The sequence below is a fragment of the Heptranchias perlo genome, chromosome 6 (assembly GCF_035084215.1).
Source record: "Heptranchias perlo isolate sHepPer1 chromosome 6, sHepPer1.hap1, whole genome shotgun sequence".
NCBI lineage: Eukaryota > Metazoa > Chordata > Chondrichthyes > Hexanchiformes > Hexanchidae > Heptranchias > Heptranchias perlo.
The window spans coordinates 19697189-19713706 of record NC_090330.1 but is presented as its reverse complement, the minus strand read 5'-3'; the positions used below and the strand labels follow the sequence as shown (position 1 = coordinate 19713706).

Below are 16518 nucleotides of genomic sequence, written 5' to 3'. Positions count from 1 at the left end.
GTAACTTGCTTAAAAATTTTGAATATCTTAAGGGGAAAAAGTGCCAGATGGAGAAATAGTTTATATTTCCATCCGGTTATTGGTGTATTCCATGTGATCATATATTATAAACTGAAAATGAGTGTTTCAGTCTGTGAGCTTTTTGTTATTTAATGATTTTACAAAGTTTGTGACTAATCTGGAAAATGCCTGATACGATCATTTGCACATTTTGATGCTTTTTTAAATGGAGATTGAGGTACTGGCCCTTATGAAGCCTGTGGTGATAAATGCTATTATGATGCACAAAAAAATTGAATATGAAAAGATAAACAGGAACGTAGGAGCAGAATTTCCATGGGGATTTCCCGATCTCTGGCTGTAACTTTGGTAGAAACCCTATACAAACAGCTTCAATGGCCACTTACACCGTTTCTCCAGGATTTCCACCAATTTTCCACCAAACTTTCAGCTAGAGGTCAGAAGAAACCCTGTGGGAATTCCAGGGGATTTTTAAAAAATTCCACAAACAAGTAATTCAAATAATGTAAATAATGTTGTGGTGTTTCATAACTATGCAGAACGGACTTACCTGTTAAAAAGCAGCACTCTTTAATATGATTTGTTTTCAAGGAATTACCATTTTGCTAGCAAAGATTAAAAGCTGGAAGTGCAGGTAAATGTCCTTCCCTCTCTCCACTCTGTACCCAATTACAATGTGTATATAAAACTCCCACACTTTATTTACAATCTGTTACTAAATTGCAGATATCTTGATAACTAGCATATTAGGAAGGACTATTTTTTGCCAGTGAGAGTCTCTTATAGAACATCAACAAAAAATTGTGTCTTTATGGTCCACTAGAGCTTTAACTGGTATTTTAAGCAAAGGAGATTAAGGGGCGTGGGGAATGGGGGGGGGGGGGGGTCGAATCTAATATATGTGTTCAAAATTATTACAGGGTTTGAGAGGGTAAATAGTAAAAGACTGTTTCCACTGGTCAGTGAATTGGTAACGGGGGCATAAAGTTAAATTTAAATTTATGGAATGCTTTATCGCAAAGGATGATTTATACTGATCACAGCTCTTTAGAAGGAATTAGGTAAAAATTTGAAAAAGAAATATTAAAGGTTATCGGGAAAGAGCAGGGATTGGAGACTGAAGTTGTTAGCTTGAATGCAGAGCTAGCAGCAGCACAGGCTTAGTCTGCTGAACAGCCTCCTTTGCTGACATTTCTAGAATGTACAATTTTGATAATTTGAAGGGCATTTCCCATTTTTCCTCCATTTCACTGCAGCCCATTCAGGAGAGTTTGATGGTCTGTATTGTAAACTGCTCCCAAAAATCCCACTGTGTATGATCAGTTAATAGAAGTCACAATTCAAGAGGTCTGAACAGGCCAATAATATCATATCCCCAGCCCAAAGCTAATATGGAACACATTGTTTTCAAGTAGTGCTCCATATAGAAGTTCAGAAATACAAAAACTTGTTCAAATGCAAGCAGATTGGAGTGAGAGACAGCTCCTAGAATTTAACTTCCAGCTTTGAATCAAGTGTTCAACTCTTTGAACCACTGGGTCCTCAGAAGCTTTTAAGTGATTTTAAAATATATCCTCAATAACATGAACCTAAGAAACTCTTGCCACATGCACAATTTATTCATCTTTTCCACATAACGGCTAAAGTACAATGTACTTAGGTTATAATGAAATATGTGGATTATGAACAATAGTGTTAATTAGTTTGATTTCAAACACATGGCTGCTAGCTACAGTTAAACACTAAAATTAATAATGAAGTCATAAATGCATAAGACGACATTTTGCAATCAGATGCCACCTACAAAAGATTTTAAAATGTTTAAATAAAACAGTACTATATCAAAAGCCAACAGCATTTTAATGGCACTACAAAGGCACTTTCCTCATTCTTTTTGCTAGGTTCTGAGACCAGTACATTTGAAATGAACATGCCAAGTGAACTGCACGACTTCAACGGCAGTGGTGCCGATGGTGACTCATTGGAAAACACTGAAAGGGCATAATGTTGGTGAGATGACTAAATTCAATACAAGCCTTAAAAGTCACTCTATTCTGGAAAAAAACTACTTAAACTCTTTTTGCTGAAGCCATTAGGGGCTAACTGAAGTTCCACTTCTTACTATTCTGAACCAGTCTACAATCTGTTCAAAATGTCTGTCACATTAAACATGAATAAGAAATTGGAAGGAATACATGAAAAATTCTTGGCAATCCTGAGTTGGTTTGAGGCAGTATATGGTCGTGTCATGCCCACACATACAAGGGCAAAAGTAATGAGGAATTCCACACTACAGTGATTACACCCCCAGACTATTTAAAAAAATTAATATATACCTTTTTAAATTGTTAAAGTTTTTAATTAGAGTAATTTTCCCTCTGTGTACTGGTAATTTGTAATGAAGAACAGCTAGAGGTGCAGAATACAAAGGACATAATTTTGGGAGGGGCAAAAATATAAAGGTATGCATTCTGAAAATTTAGAGGTTATTTTTGACAAAATACAGAACTCAGTTCCCATATTCAATCTCGTTGTAAACTAATCACAAAGTAGTAATCCTTTTGAACAATTTGTATGACATCATTAACTATGAGACCAAACTAGAATGGTTTATGAATGTTACCAGAACCCAGAGACTCAGTCATTTACAAGTATTGGTTAAAATTTTAAATCGATCCTCTTTCTCTCTGAGGTATGGTCCAGTACACCGCTTGTTTGACAGGGAGGTTTTTTGATATTGTTTGAAGATGAAACTAATATCACATGATTTGGCATTAAAAGAACCTGAAGATAAATTGGTTTATATGACGACATCTGCAAAAGTTATTTTCGGCACAGATAATAGAGAAATTTACTGTTTTATACACATCAGAGAGGACAATAGATGAGTGGAAATGATTACTAGAAAATAATCTGAATGAGAAGTTAGGATGACATCCTGAAGTAATCAATTCTGTGATATTAGTTATTTTTTAAACTATCATTTATTTATAACAATGATGCCATGTATGACTTCATTGAACATTAAGTTTGTGACATCAGCAAGATTGCAGAAATTTTACTTATAATGGGTTACTGTGAACTTTGATACCCACCCATATGCAATTCCTCTGAAATGACGATATTTCATGAAATCCACAACACATTTACTTATCGTGCGTGTGGAATTTAATTTCTGGGTTTCACAACTGCGCCAATTTACGCTGAAGAGGTGACAAACGGTATTATGCAGATTTACATTTGATGCCACAGAAAGCTAGGAACTCTAAGGCTTTTAGTTACACAACAGTGAAAACTACATATACAAAATACTTTCCATCAATTACAACCTTGCAAACACATATAAGCATGTAGATTTGTTGATTGTACATTAACCAATAATAGTGAAACATCCAGCATGAAAGCAAAGTAATCCTATTGTTGTTTGGACATTTCCTACAGTACAAGAACGATGAATGAGTTAGACATTTAGAAATGTTTTTTCTTCTATTTACTTAGAATCATAGAAAGGTTACAGCACGGAAGGAGGCCATTTGGACCATCGAATCCATGCTAGCTCCATGCAACAGCAATCCCCTGCCCTATCCCCGTAGCCCTGCAAATTTTTTCCTTTCAAGTACTTGAATCCAATTTTGGTACTCTTTATGCTATCCTATTTTTGTCTGTAATTGCTTATCTATGTTTATCACTATTATACTTAGGGTTAGATGAAGTAGGGAGGAAACTTGTGTGGAGCATAAACACTGACATGGACCTGTTGGGCTGAATGGCCTGTTTCTGTGCTGCACATTCTGTGTAATAGTTCATGCTTTTACTGCACATTTTACATAGTTTTTCTTTTGCATTGTTCCAGCAGTCTAGCCTTCAACTTATGTTTTAGTGACAGCACATAAGGGCGGTGTTGTCATTTTTATTTGTTTGCCTCAAATATTCTTTAGAGTCAAGGCACCACAATAATCTTTGGGAGTTTGTCTCTAGGCTGCAGTCGATTAATAAAGCAAACATAACCAATGTTTTTTTCTCAGGATTGTGTTTTATTGCAGCAGCATCCTCTAGAAGTCTACAAACTTTGTTTCTGTTTTGTGACTTCTCACAATTAATTGCATTAGTGTTCATAGGTCACTGATTCTTTTAGTTTTTAATATTGAATGGTAATTATTTTTTATAAATTAACAGTGAATATTGAATGGAGATCTTTTTTAAAAAATTAAAATAAGGACTGATTTTCCAATGTGTCTGTACTGGTGGGGAGACTAACTTCACTGCCAGGCAGATCCTGAAATTGTGGGTGTGCCGCCCATGATTTTCTGTCCTTTAAAATTAGTGGATGAAAATTCATGGGCAGTGCGTCTGCAATTGTAGATATGTGCGACTGTTGGGTGAGAGTCCCTGCTTGTAGCCCATTTTTGGAAAATCAGCCCTATTGTGTTGGGGTAAATATAGTGAATGATGTACATATGCAAGTACAGTAAATGATGTACATATTCAGGAGCAGTGGGTGTTGTATGTTTGCAATAAAGATGTAAGGGTGCAAGTACAATGACTAATAAATGTATGCAAACACAATAAGGGTAACTTTCAACTTCAGCAGGAGCGGAAAACTGATGGTATTGGATCGGCCCCGTTATACACCCCACCCGATTGAAGTTAATGGAGAGGAAAACCGGACAGGGTGTATAACAGGCGACCAATCCGATACCATCAGATTTCTACCCCCGCTGAAGTTGAAACTTACCCACCATGAATGAGGTACGAGTGCAAATACAATGAATGACGCAAGTATGCAAGTACAATGAACAATGCATGTGCATACAAGTAGAATGAATGATGTGTAAGCAGGATGAATAATGTATGTTTGCAAGTACAATGTATGTGTTCATGCAAACATGATAAATGATGGGCGTGTGCAAGCACAATGAATGATGCATTTATGCAGGTACAATAAATGTATGTATCTACATTATTCATTGTACTTGCATAATACAACATCCATTCCACTTGTATGTATGTATATATCAGACATCTTATATCCATATCTACATTACTTATTATGTGTACCTAAATCATTCAGTACCTGCATTATGGACATATCATTGTACTTGCAGGCATACATACATCATTTGTTGTGTTTACATCAGTAATGTGCAGGTGCCGTTTCATTATTCTGGTTAGTACTCTCCTCCAAGTTTTCTGCCTATCATGAAGGCACTGACTCAGGCTGGAATATAGTTCCACAGAGGTCAGCCACCTTCTGGCACTTCTCTCAAGTGGCAATTCTTCATATGCGAGTCTAGACAAGTGCCCAACGAGGAGTGTCACAGTCAAGTCTAATCCTGTATACATCTGGTGTTGACATATGTACACTTCCCAGCAAGGCTCACTGGATAACAAATCAGGTGTGGATTTCCACCCCTCTAGCCCAGGATCATTGAAATCAATTGCAACATCCCTACTGTCAACCCAGCAGAGATAAGCTAAGCACACACCTAGGATTGAACCTGGGACCTTCCTGGTCTGTCTGGCACAGTTCCACACTGGGCAATGAACTCAATAATTGAACAATCAGGGAAGCTCACTATTCTGTGTATATTCATGCTACAGAAGTCCTTATGTTAATAATTGTGGTGGTTAATAGTGATAGGTTAGCAATATTACAATCAGGTATAAACGTGCAAAGTAAATCTTCTGCTAATAATTTTAAATTAGGCAAAATAAAAATCACAGAATCATATTTTCTAATATCAAAATATAGCAATTTATTCAAGACATTGAATATGATTTGATGATTTGTTTTCTTTAATGAGCACATGAGCTACATCACACATTCTGAATTAGAAGAAACATAAAAGGTCACATGATCTCCTCTGACCTAAACTCCTGAGAGGCTGCAAGGAGAAGGAACAAAGTCTGGCTGACAGTCTGACACAGACAATAAAAGCAACGAAAGCCAGAACACAGATTTTAAACAAATGAACTCTCTGCATATGACAAGGAACATATTCAAAAAACCCAGAGAACAAACAAAGCAGATCCTTACATTAGACAAAGTGCACCTCACCTGGCTCTAAACAGCTTTGTTAGCAAATTTTTTAAAAAAGGACCTAAAGCCTGGCATGAGATTAAAGAATTTAAGCTCTTGTACAGTGTTAAGATGTCTCATTTCTCGCATTTCTTTAAAACAAAGTGTCTGCTAGGTTTGTGGTTTGCCGTTCTGGCTTTTAAGGTCTGGTGTGTGTTTAAAGGTAAAAATTACAAATATTTCTTTTGCTATTTTTTTTTCCAAAAATACACTGGGGATCTTCCCGTGAGTCTTCTTTCCCTGTATGAAGCTGGTGACGAGTTCACCTTCTCAAATGTAAAGCACTTTTTATATGCAGTTCTCTGAAGAAGAAGAAGTGCCTTTTCAAAAGATCACGACCCGAAGCACAGTAATGTAAGCAAGTCTATCAGCAGTTCAGAAAAGCTTAAGTTTTAAAACCCCACAGATTCCTCCCTGCAGCTTCTAGAAACAAAATCATTCACATCCAACCCTGGTATAAGCTTCTTTTAGGAACCTACATAATATTCCAGCATCCCTAAAACATTTTTTTTAACAAAACAAAAAATCCAGAAAATATAAAGTGTTGCTATTACAAAGTTGCAGATTATTTCACTGTGACTGCACACAATGTTATTCTTCCTTTTCAGCAGCACTGTAGTGTCCAAACCAGAATGAGGAAAGTACATGAAGGAAGGAAAATCTACATTATTTCCTTTTTTGTTGTTTTTTTGTTTTTTTTCCCCCCATTTTTGTTGGGTTTTTTTGGTACATCACAGTATCTGCAGTTTGGCACAATGCTCTCAGTCATGAACATAAACTGCCATCATCTGTCCTGTTGAAAACCCCAAAACATTGACTGACACAGTTTCCTTGCGTGACATTTCAAGGCTGAAGAGTTCAACTGGGAAAATGCCAGCACATGGTTGGGTTTCCATTTGGGGGGACTGGGGCGGGGTGGGGGTGGGGGCTTGCAGACAATAAAATCATTTTTTTTTTGGGGGGGGTGGTGGGGAAGAATTAAATGGACAGGGAGAGCTGGTTTTAACCATTTCACGTTAAAAGTCAGGTTCTTGTAGTTCTGGAGCTGACACACTGTGAAGGAGCGTGTTTGCCACCCACACATTCACTGCCGGTCTAATCTTACATCCTGTTATCCTGCTATTCTGCTATTTCCGTAGATCGAGCACACAGACCTGAGGAAAAAAAACAAAAACAAATCAACAATTGCTGATAATTCTTAGGGGAAAAAAAGCATTGTTTTTAAAAGATGCAAGGAAAAATAAGAATGCTGTAAATCTGAAATACATACATCAATGTTTGGACAATGGTGGATCAATATTTGAAAGGGAAAGATAGGTTAGCATTTTGGGTGAGGTCTGACATAGAATCACTCCTGCAGTGTTAAACTTTCTTTCCCTTTCAGATGCTTAATGACATGTTGAGCACTTGCTGCTTTCATTCCATGGTGTAGTTTTCCTTGGTTTGATTCACTGTTAGTTTATTTTTATTTATTGCATTAAGTATGTCACAACCTAATGGAAGTGTAGTTTTGGTAATTCAGGGCGGTGGCTGCTTTTAGATCGAGGTATAAAAAAAATTAAAGAATGGAGAGACGGAAACCAATCTGCAGTGGGCAACTGCTTTTAATGAATATAATAAGTAATTTTTATTATTTTTTTTAAAGACTAGTGACAAATTCCCTCGGGGGTTCCTCCTGCTCTGCTGCCATAACTTTGGCAGAAGTTCAGCAGAAACCCCGTTTACTCGTGTAAATGGCGTTTCAACAAACTTCTACCAGCGAAGCATCTCTTCCTTCACCGTGGGACTTGGGTTCAAATCGAATACAGACTAATGGGATGAAAGTCTCCTTTCTTTTTGCCAGACTTAGTGGTTCAGCATAAAATGAGTTTGGACAGTCTGAACTTGGGTTTCTAGTGGGAAGGGATCAACAGCCCACCAAATAGCACTAAATCAACAATCTCAAGCAGGCCATAAGACCGGAAACATTGAAAATAGGCAGAAAGGGGTGCTCTCCTGTGTTCAGGTTTAAGGCACCCCTGTCTGGCTGTGCTATCTTGACCTGATAGTGGTTTATGTTACCCAAAACAAAAAGGTGTTTTATTCCATAATACTGACATCCCTCGCCCTAATGAGTGTAAAAATATATAAACTAGGAAAAAAACAATTCTATGTTTGACAACAAATCTTTTAATGATTTTAAAATTCTCATCCTCGTTTTCAAGTCCCTCCACGGCCATGCCTCTCCCTATCTCTGTGACCTCCTCCAGCCCTACAACCCTCCGGGATCTCTGCGCTCCTCCAATTCTGGCTCTTGTGCATCCCCGATTTCCTTTGCCCCACCATTGGTGGCCATGCCTTCAGCTGTCTTGGCCCCAAGTTCTGGAATTCCCTCCCTAAACCCCTCCGTCTCTCTACCTCACTCTCCACCTTTAAGATGCTTCTTAAAACCTACCTCGTCACCTGTCCTAATATCTCGTGGCTCGGTGTCAAATTTTATTTGATAACACTCCTGTGAAGCGTCTTGAGACGTTATACTACGTTAAAGGCGCTATGTAAATGCAAGTTGTTGTTGTTGACTTGAACAAAATTTATTTCCTGTATCTGAACTTTTTACTCTTTGCAAATACTTACTTTCACTCAAGATTACTGCATGCCTTCCTGTTAAGTTTAAAAAATATATAAAAATGCAATAATAGCCATCTTTTTTTCAGTGCTAGCTAGCTAATTGGAGGATTGTGGCTTAATAGAGCTCAGACTCCTCCCTGGTAACTGCAATAGCAATTGTTAAGTACAATCAAAAATACTGGGATGTGCCCTTTCAGCATCTATTTAATATGGAATAAAACATGCTTAAAACATGATTTTTGGCAATAAAATTTTAATTTTCGCAATTTCATTAGAAGTGGCAAATTAAGTTCCACTCAATTGTTTAACATTGAATAGACAATAACTGGAGTTTTTAGTTGTGTTTGTAGCAATAATTCTTTCTGCTGTAAGCTGTATAAGAGACACTTATAGAACTGTAATATGATCGGAGGATCAGATGTCCTCAAAGTCACAGAATAAAAGACAAGCCTTTTTAATCAGTGTCATCTGAACCTTAAAATTGTGTTTCTAGCCATATAAATTTAGGTAGATGTTTTAATATAATACTACTGTATATACAAACATGGTCACTAAATGCTTTTACTAGGCTGGATGCTCATTGATGTATTGGATTATTGGTAGTCTGCTGAAATGGAAGTTATGGGAATGTAAAGAGGTGGTTCTCTCTTAAGTAGGGCTCATAGGGAATCTTAATCCATTTATTTAAATTAGCCTTGTAGGATTAAAGTGGACATCGTATCCAGTGGGTCTAGAGGCCAAATCCAAGGTATAAATGGTCATACAACGAGCATTATATAATAAGATTAATAGATGGCTTGGAAGTTTGTTACAGGGCTGTAACATAATTGAGGGTAAAAGTCACGAGTTACACAGCTTGTACAACTCAACAGTTTATTTGATAATCCACTGACCTTTTTACCGGGCAAGAGCAGCACAAGGCTATCCCTTAAATCATGACAGTGAAGCCCACTTCGTACGCAAGCACCTGAATGCCTAAGATTGTGTTAGAGCTTTCTAAAAGTCTCCAGTCATTTATTATTTTATAGTGTAACAAGTGTAAGCAAGGCTTCGGTTCTAGTAAATGGAGCACACAAGCTCCAGTTTGTATTGTCTCAAGGAGACAAATCAAATCCCCATAGGAAATTTTTTCCAATCTTCCCCACCTGGTTAAGTTATTCCGATTGTTTCCCAGTGTATGGCCATCTTAGTTATGGGTCTGTACAATCTTCCTCGATCTTGATCACTCTGAAATCTTCAGCTTAAACTATTGTTCCCTTCACCTTCAGACGCCCTGGAATTATTCGGGTAGAGTTTCCGCTAGATTGCACTGATGCAATGCAATCCGGATGAACCAGCACACAAGATCGAGGAATTTCTATTTACGTTGGGCGTAAATTACGTCTGGCGTAATTTGAATTTCCACGACCTTTTGCACTGGTTCAAAAATCATTGCACTGAAGCCTGGCACTGCCCACAAAACTGTCTACGCCCCCCAAACGAAATAACAAGGATGGTGAGTTTTCATCAATTACTCTCGTTTGTGGCCGTTTGAGGAGGGTCTTCAAATTAAGCTCATTATCTCAGGAGCATAGGCACTAGTAGGCACATTTTAAACGTCTTTACATTTTACAAAATATTTAATTTACTAAGACACTAACTAGTGTACACCATTGAAAGTAGTAAATGTTCAGTATAGTTTTTTTTAAAGAGTCATTTTCAGTGATTTAAAATCAGGTTACTCATAGGTGGAGGACTGGACACTTATTAAAAATGCTTATTTTCAGCTGTATTAATAAAGCTGCACCAGGTTATCACTGTTAAATATATCTCAAATACATCAATGAATATTTTTTATTGCAAAGATTAGGCTGGTTCATGGAAGATTGCGCTGGTTTATGGAAGATTTTACGTTTGTGATTATGCAAATACATTTTTGCAGAAACTCGAACTGTAACCTAACTAGCGCCATTTTCGGGCGCAATTTGTGCCCAATTACCGATTGTGTCCAAAGCAGAAACTCTACCTCAATATGTTCAAATTTTTCTCCAACTTTTAAGTGTTCTAATACTGCGGATGCCTGACTCATCCATTAACATAAAAGGAATTGGCTAGAACCTTGATTTCTATGACAACTGTCTCTACCCATAAATCTTGAGCAGAACACTCAGTTTGCATGGTAAATGCAATGAAATAAACATTCCTCTACAATTTAAAATATGGGTAATTTAACTTCTAAAAAAATTGTCCCAAGTACATTCTAAAATTCATTACCTTTATTATTTGAATTGTTCTGCTTCTCCCAGTCAATGTGAAAATTAAAATCTCCCATTACAACCACATTGTTTTTGCAGCATTCTTCCCTGATCTCTACTTATACCCCCCACCACTGCATCACTACCATCAGGAGGTCTGTAGGTAATTGCCACCTGAGTCTGGCATCCTTTGTTGTTCTTTAACTCTACCCATAATATTTCTACAGCCCGATCACCCTTACTGAAATCCCTCCTTTCTACTGCGATAATTGTATCTTTTATCGATATTGCGAATCCCCCTCCTTTTCTAATTTCCCTGTCTTTTCCAAAGATCCTATTAGGTTGTATCTCTAATGGCTACTACATCACATCCTTTAAGTTGAATTTATGCTTCTAACTCACTTAGAATCCTAGGGAGCTAAATTGGGCCGTGTAGCACCCGTTGTTTCGGCGCTACACGGCCTCTCCAACATCCAAAATGGCGTCTTGGCTGCTCACGCACGTTTCCAGCGTGGTGTGTGCTGGACGCCATCTTGGTATAGGAGTTAGTGCATGCGCAAATGCCGAGCGCCAGAAGCATGTAAAGTAGGGAGAAAATGGATACAATCAGCGTGCAACGCTAATTTAAAGTGATAAGTACCAAAATGGTGTCTAACATTCAACTCAACGCATAGTCTTAACCCCAACCATCTCAATGTGTCTTAGAGTGCCTGGAGGACTCCCACCAGCGTTATTTAAAGGGTTACCATGAAGGATTTACAGTTTAGTGGCTGGATTATTGCTTCTGGCCGCCGAGACATTTGTAACTGTTTTTGGAGGTCTCCTATACTTGAATACTAGGACGCGGGGACATAGCCTAACATTTAGAGCCAGGACGTGCAGGAGTGAAGTTAGGAAACGTTTCTACATGTAAAGGATGGGAGAAGTTTGGAACACTCTTCTGAAAATGGCAGTTGATGCCAGCTCAATTGTGAATTCTAAATCTGAGATTGATAGATTTCTGTGAACCAAGGGTATTAAGTGATATGGGGCTAAGGCAGGTATATGGAGTTAGGTAACAGGTCCACCATGATCTCATTGAATGGCGGAACAGGCTCGGGGGGGTAAATGCCACTGCCACTTCCTGATATGCGCCACCTTCTCCTGCAAGAAAGTGGGACATGTGTCTGGGTGATGTGCCTGTCACGGTTGAATAGGTACCAGTGTGTGTGGCCTGTGAGTTGTGGGTGGGCGGCTTGCAACTGTGGTAATTTGTGAGGGCGAGAGAAAGCATCTTATTGGAAGAGTTGAGTACTGATGGAAAGAGTTTGTTAGTATGTGGGTGATGGGGGGTGTAGTGCATGGAGGAGTGGATGTGGTTAGTGGTGTAGTTGGTAGGAGACGCCACTTGACAGTTGACCTCACTCACCTTGACCACTCATGTCAAAGCATTGAACTTCTTCCTGCACTACATCCATATTCATGATGCTGTAGGCCTGGCATTGACTTCGTCCCCTGCTGCCTCCCACTGACTTTTGGGTATATGTCTCTTGCCGCCCGCCCGCACCCCCCCCCTCCGCGGACATAGGATGTCCCTCCTTCTGTCCATTTCTTGCACCAAGGCCTCTAGTGCATCAGAGAACCTTGGTCTCGCAGGCCTGGTACAAACTCAGATCGGCAGATTGGCGAGGTCTGGCATGCAAATCGGAGGATGTGGGATTTAGCAGTGTGCAACGTTTATTCAATGTTTTAACATAACTCATCCTTTTGTAAACATAGGGACGGGAGCTGCATCTGTGTTTCACATGTGCGATGTCTGATCTCCGTTCAGACAGTTGACTGTTATTTTCAACAAATAACAGGTACCAATTACCTTTAAGAGATTTTTAAGAGACAGCCTGCCTTTAAGTTATTGGGGCTCCCCCTGCTGGTGGAAAGTGCGAATTGCATCGAAGCCTCATGTCAACGCTGATTCGGAACGCTGCTTGAAGGTAAGTCCATTGGGTGCGGGCTAATAACGGATCGCGCTACCCCCGCCCAATAATAGGCCTTATCCAATTTTTTTTTTCTCTCATAGAATCATAGAGCACAAAAGGAGGCCATATGACCCGTCGTACCTATGCTGGCTCTTTGAAAGAGCTGTCCAATTTAATCCCACATCCCAGTTTTTCCCCCATAACCCTGCAAATTAGTCCTCTTCGAGTACATATCCAATTGCCTTTTGAAAGTTGCTATGGAATCTGCTTCCACCACTTTTTCAGGTAGTGCATTCCGGATCTGAACAACCCTCTGTGTGAAAAATTTTCTCCTCTTTTCCCCTCTAGTTCTTTTGCCAATTATTTTAAATCTGTGATCTCTGGTTACCGACCCACTTGCCAGAGAAAACAGTTTCTGCCTACTTGCTCTATCAAAACCCCTCATAATTTTGAGCACCTCTATTAGGTCTCCCCTTAACCTTCTCTGCTCCAAGTAGAACAATTCCAACTTCTCCAATCTCTGCACATAACTAAAGTCCCTCATCCCTGGTATCATCCTGGTAAACCCCCTCTGTACCCTCTCCAAGGCCTAGACATCCTTCCTAAAGTGTGGTGCCCAGAATTGTACATAATACTCCAGACGAGGCCTAACCAGGATTAACATGACTTCCTTGTTTTTGTATTCATTGCCCGTCTTTACATGTTTTCTTAACTGCCTTATCAACTTGCCCTGCCACCTTCAAAGATTTGTGAATATGCATCCCCTGGTTCCTCTGCTCTTCCAACCCCCTCAAAATAGTTTCTGTTTTATTTCTTATGCTATGTGCATTTGTGTACAGCCGGCTGTGTGTAAGACCCACTAACAGCAATACTGAGCAAAAACCTTGCAGTCACTTGTGGGTGGGGACAGAACTGAAGTTCGACACTACAGATACTTACAGAACCATCTGATGCACTTGCTCCCACTTTGTCCCCTGATGCATTCCAGCAGACTTCAAAGATTCCTCCAGTCCCTCGGTAGCTGTGCACTAGAGCTCCCGTCTATGAAAACAAACACATTGATTTGCTGGAATACGGACAGGAACATTTCAGTCTGCATATTTCTGAAATTGCCATACTTTGCTGGCTGACATTTTTAAATTGCTAGTCTCGCAAATACGACAGTAAACTCAGTAGTGATCCTAACCACAGTTTTGCAAATATTCAGTTTTCCTTTTCACTGGAGCCACAGCAATAGTCTAAAAAGGAGGCCGTCTTCATCAACAAGTCTTCAGCAACTTATTTTGTTCTATTCATCACATGAATTTATTTAAAAGTGATATGACACTTTCCAGTAGTATTTCACAAACAACAGGCTGCACGTGTATCGGAATTGGACACATGGGGAAAGTCTTTGCAACATGATCAACAAGTAGTTTTTGAAAACAAAGCTGTTATTCTAAAACAACTTATTGATTTCTTAAATCTGACTGTGGTCAATGCTGTTAATAGTATTGTCTCTCTTACCTGAGTGTTCCATATGTGAACACATTTGTCAAAAGACCCACTGGCTAGATATTTGCCATCAGTACTGAAGGCTACACTGTAGACAGGTTCTTGGTGCTTGGTTAAGGTGTGAAGGCAAACTCCTCTTTCCACATCCCATAGGCGAACAGTAGAATCGAATGAAGCACTGGAAAGCAAATGATAAAGGTAATCTTGAATATTATGCAAACTATCTGATTACCACAGATGCCTTTACACACTATCTATTGTATTGTTGATGCCTAAAGATGCTTCAAATTTCTGTGGGTTCAAGCCTTGTGAAAAGGAAATGTGACATTGATGTACACAGGCAAGTAAACTTTCACTTTACTGGTGGTTTAGGGTTGATTTTGTCCAAAAGTGCTCATTATCAAAGATCTGGAGGAATTGTGGCCCTGAGCTATGGAGGAGAAAATAAGCTAGGACTCCTATTCCTGATCACTATCTAGTGACCCTGGTGAAAAATGCACGTGTGTGGAAGTCTGGTGAGAGCAAGATTAGGCTCAGCTGCGATGAATGAATAGCCTGTAAACACTTGCTGTCCTGACTCTCTCACGCAGTATAGCCACTTGGGTGAGGTACAGAGGGCTGTCGGCACACTTGAAATTGTACTGAATAAAAAGCTTGTGCCTCCGGGAGAAAGTTGAAAAACAAAAGTCTGGAAAAGGGGATTATTTGAGTAGTTGAATAAATGGTGTTTAGATTATGGCTAGGTAATCTTTAAAAATCTGAGGCAGGCGTTTAGGACTTTCATAGGCTGTCGATTGGGTAAGCCTTCTACATACAAACAGCAGTGGGTTAGCACACTGTCATTTCACCTTAGACCTGGCCTCACATCCAGCCCAAATTACAGGACGAAAACCATCCTGTGCGAAATGAGCTTTGGTGCCATCAATCCAGTTCCTATTTCGCAAGGCCCTACTGCAGAAACTGCCCACAATTCATTCAGAAAAAGCAAGGGCGTATGCCTGTGGAGGTTGCGGAAATTTGGAGCGCTTCTCGCCATACCAAGGGGAGAATCAAGATAAGATGGCGCCAAATATTTTTTAGTATTTCATCCCACGATGTACGGTTGCTGTTGCAATGGTAACTGATTCATCGGGAATCAATTGCCAATCTCCTTTTGAACTTTGGTCTCCATTTTAGGCTCACATTGGAACCTATGTCTGCTTTCAGCCACCATAGGTACTACAGGGCCTACCATGGGTGCATCTAGTATTATTCCTGGGGTAGCTGCCTTGCTGTCAGTAGGGTGAAACCCCAGCAGATCTGGGTTCTGCCCAGTTTTATGAACACTTGCTGGGATTTAATTTGAAATTGTGCAATTTAGGTTGCAAAATTTCTCCCCTGAAGTGTTTTCTCACAAGTCACATGAGTGGGTTGCTTCTGATGATGTTGCGGTAACAAGGTGGCAACTCCTCCAGTCAGCCTGAAACTACATGGGCTCAATGTCCTGTTATTGTTTGAGGTGCATGAGTTTAGGTGGGAAAAATAATTCTTCATGATCTTGCACATAAGGTAGTAATGTACAAGTTAGTCATGCATGCCATAAGTCCATGGGTTTTACTGAACATTTTTCTAATTCTCAGTGCTGTTATCTCATTTCATCTTCCTTTTGCTACACGCATACTATAAATGTAGATAAAAAAGTGTTAATCTTACCTGGCTAACATGATATAAGAGTTTGGGTTGTTGGTGCCTGGGCCAGTAGGACTCCATTTTATAGTGTAGATCTCCTTATTGTGGGCCTGTAAATCATGTACGCATGTGTCCTGCTTCATATTCCAGATCTGTACAGAATGAAACACAAACAATATGGTGATCTATGGTGACTATCCACTGCAGCTCCAAAACTTTACTTTAAATTTATTAGAATGCCATATATCATCTATATGGAAAACAAATTTAAGATAAATTCTATGGCTGCCTGCACATGGAAGATAAACTTTTTCTATGTCGTTCTTAGCCTCTTAATGCATTATCAATATTGAACTGAAGAAGGAATGTTGAATTATGTGGATAGCACTGTTACACTGTCACTTGTTTTGCAATTATATTAACAAACAAGATGGTGCGATTCACTCTGCTTCTCAAATGT

General features: G+C 39.2%; 2 protein-coding genes across 4 annotated transcripts in view; one reads left to right on the top strand and one right to left on the bottom strand.

Annotated features, from left to right (window-relative positions):
* The window catches only part of gpr143 (G protein-coupled receptor 143), a 244293-nt gene that overhangs the window by 61724 nt on the left and 166051 nt on the right, over window positions 1–16518 (top strand). Inside the window, exon 9 of one of the 2 annotated variants that reach the window (XM_067985870.1) lies at window positions 1923–2031. In XM_067985870.1, the coding sequence (XP_067841971.1) occupies window positions 1923–2026 (104 nt within the window). In that variant the 3' untranslated portion in view covers window positions 2027–2031. Of the gene's footprint in view, window positions 1–1922; window positions 4028–16518 lie in introns of those variants that run through there. The other variant, XM_067985869.1, reaches the window with a different exon arrangement.
* LOC137322797 (F-box-like/WD repeat-containing protein TBL1X) overlaps window positions 5753–16518 on the bottom strand; it is a 298855-nt gene continuing 288089 nt past the window's right edge. For both annotated transcript variants that reach the window (XM_067985867.1, XM_067985868.1), the window contains 4 exons: window positions 16083–16210; window positions 14403–14568; window positions 13836–13937; window positions 5753–7254 (listed from right to left, as the gene is read on the bottom strand). In XM_067985867.1, coding sequence (XP_067841968.1) covers window positions 7228–7254; window positions 13836–13937; window positions 14403–14568; window positions 16083–16210 — 423 coding nt within the window. In that variant the 3' untranslated portion in view covers window positions 5753–7227. The remainder of the gene's footprint in view (window positions 7255–13835; window positions 13938–14402; window positions 14569–16082; window positions 16211–16518) is intronic.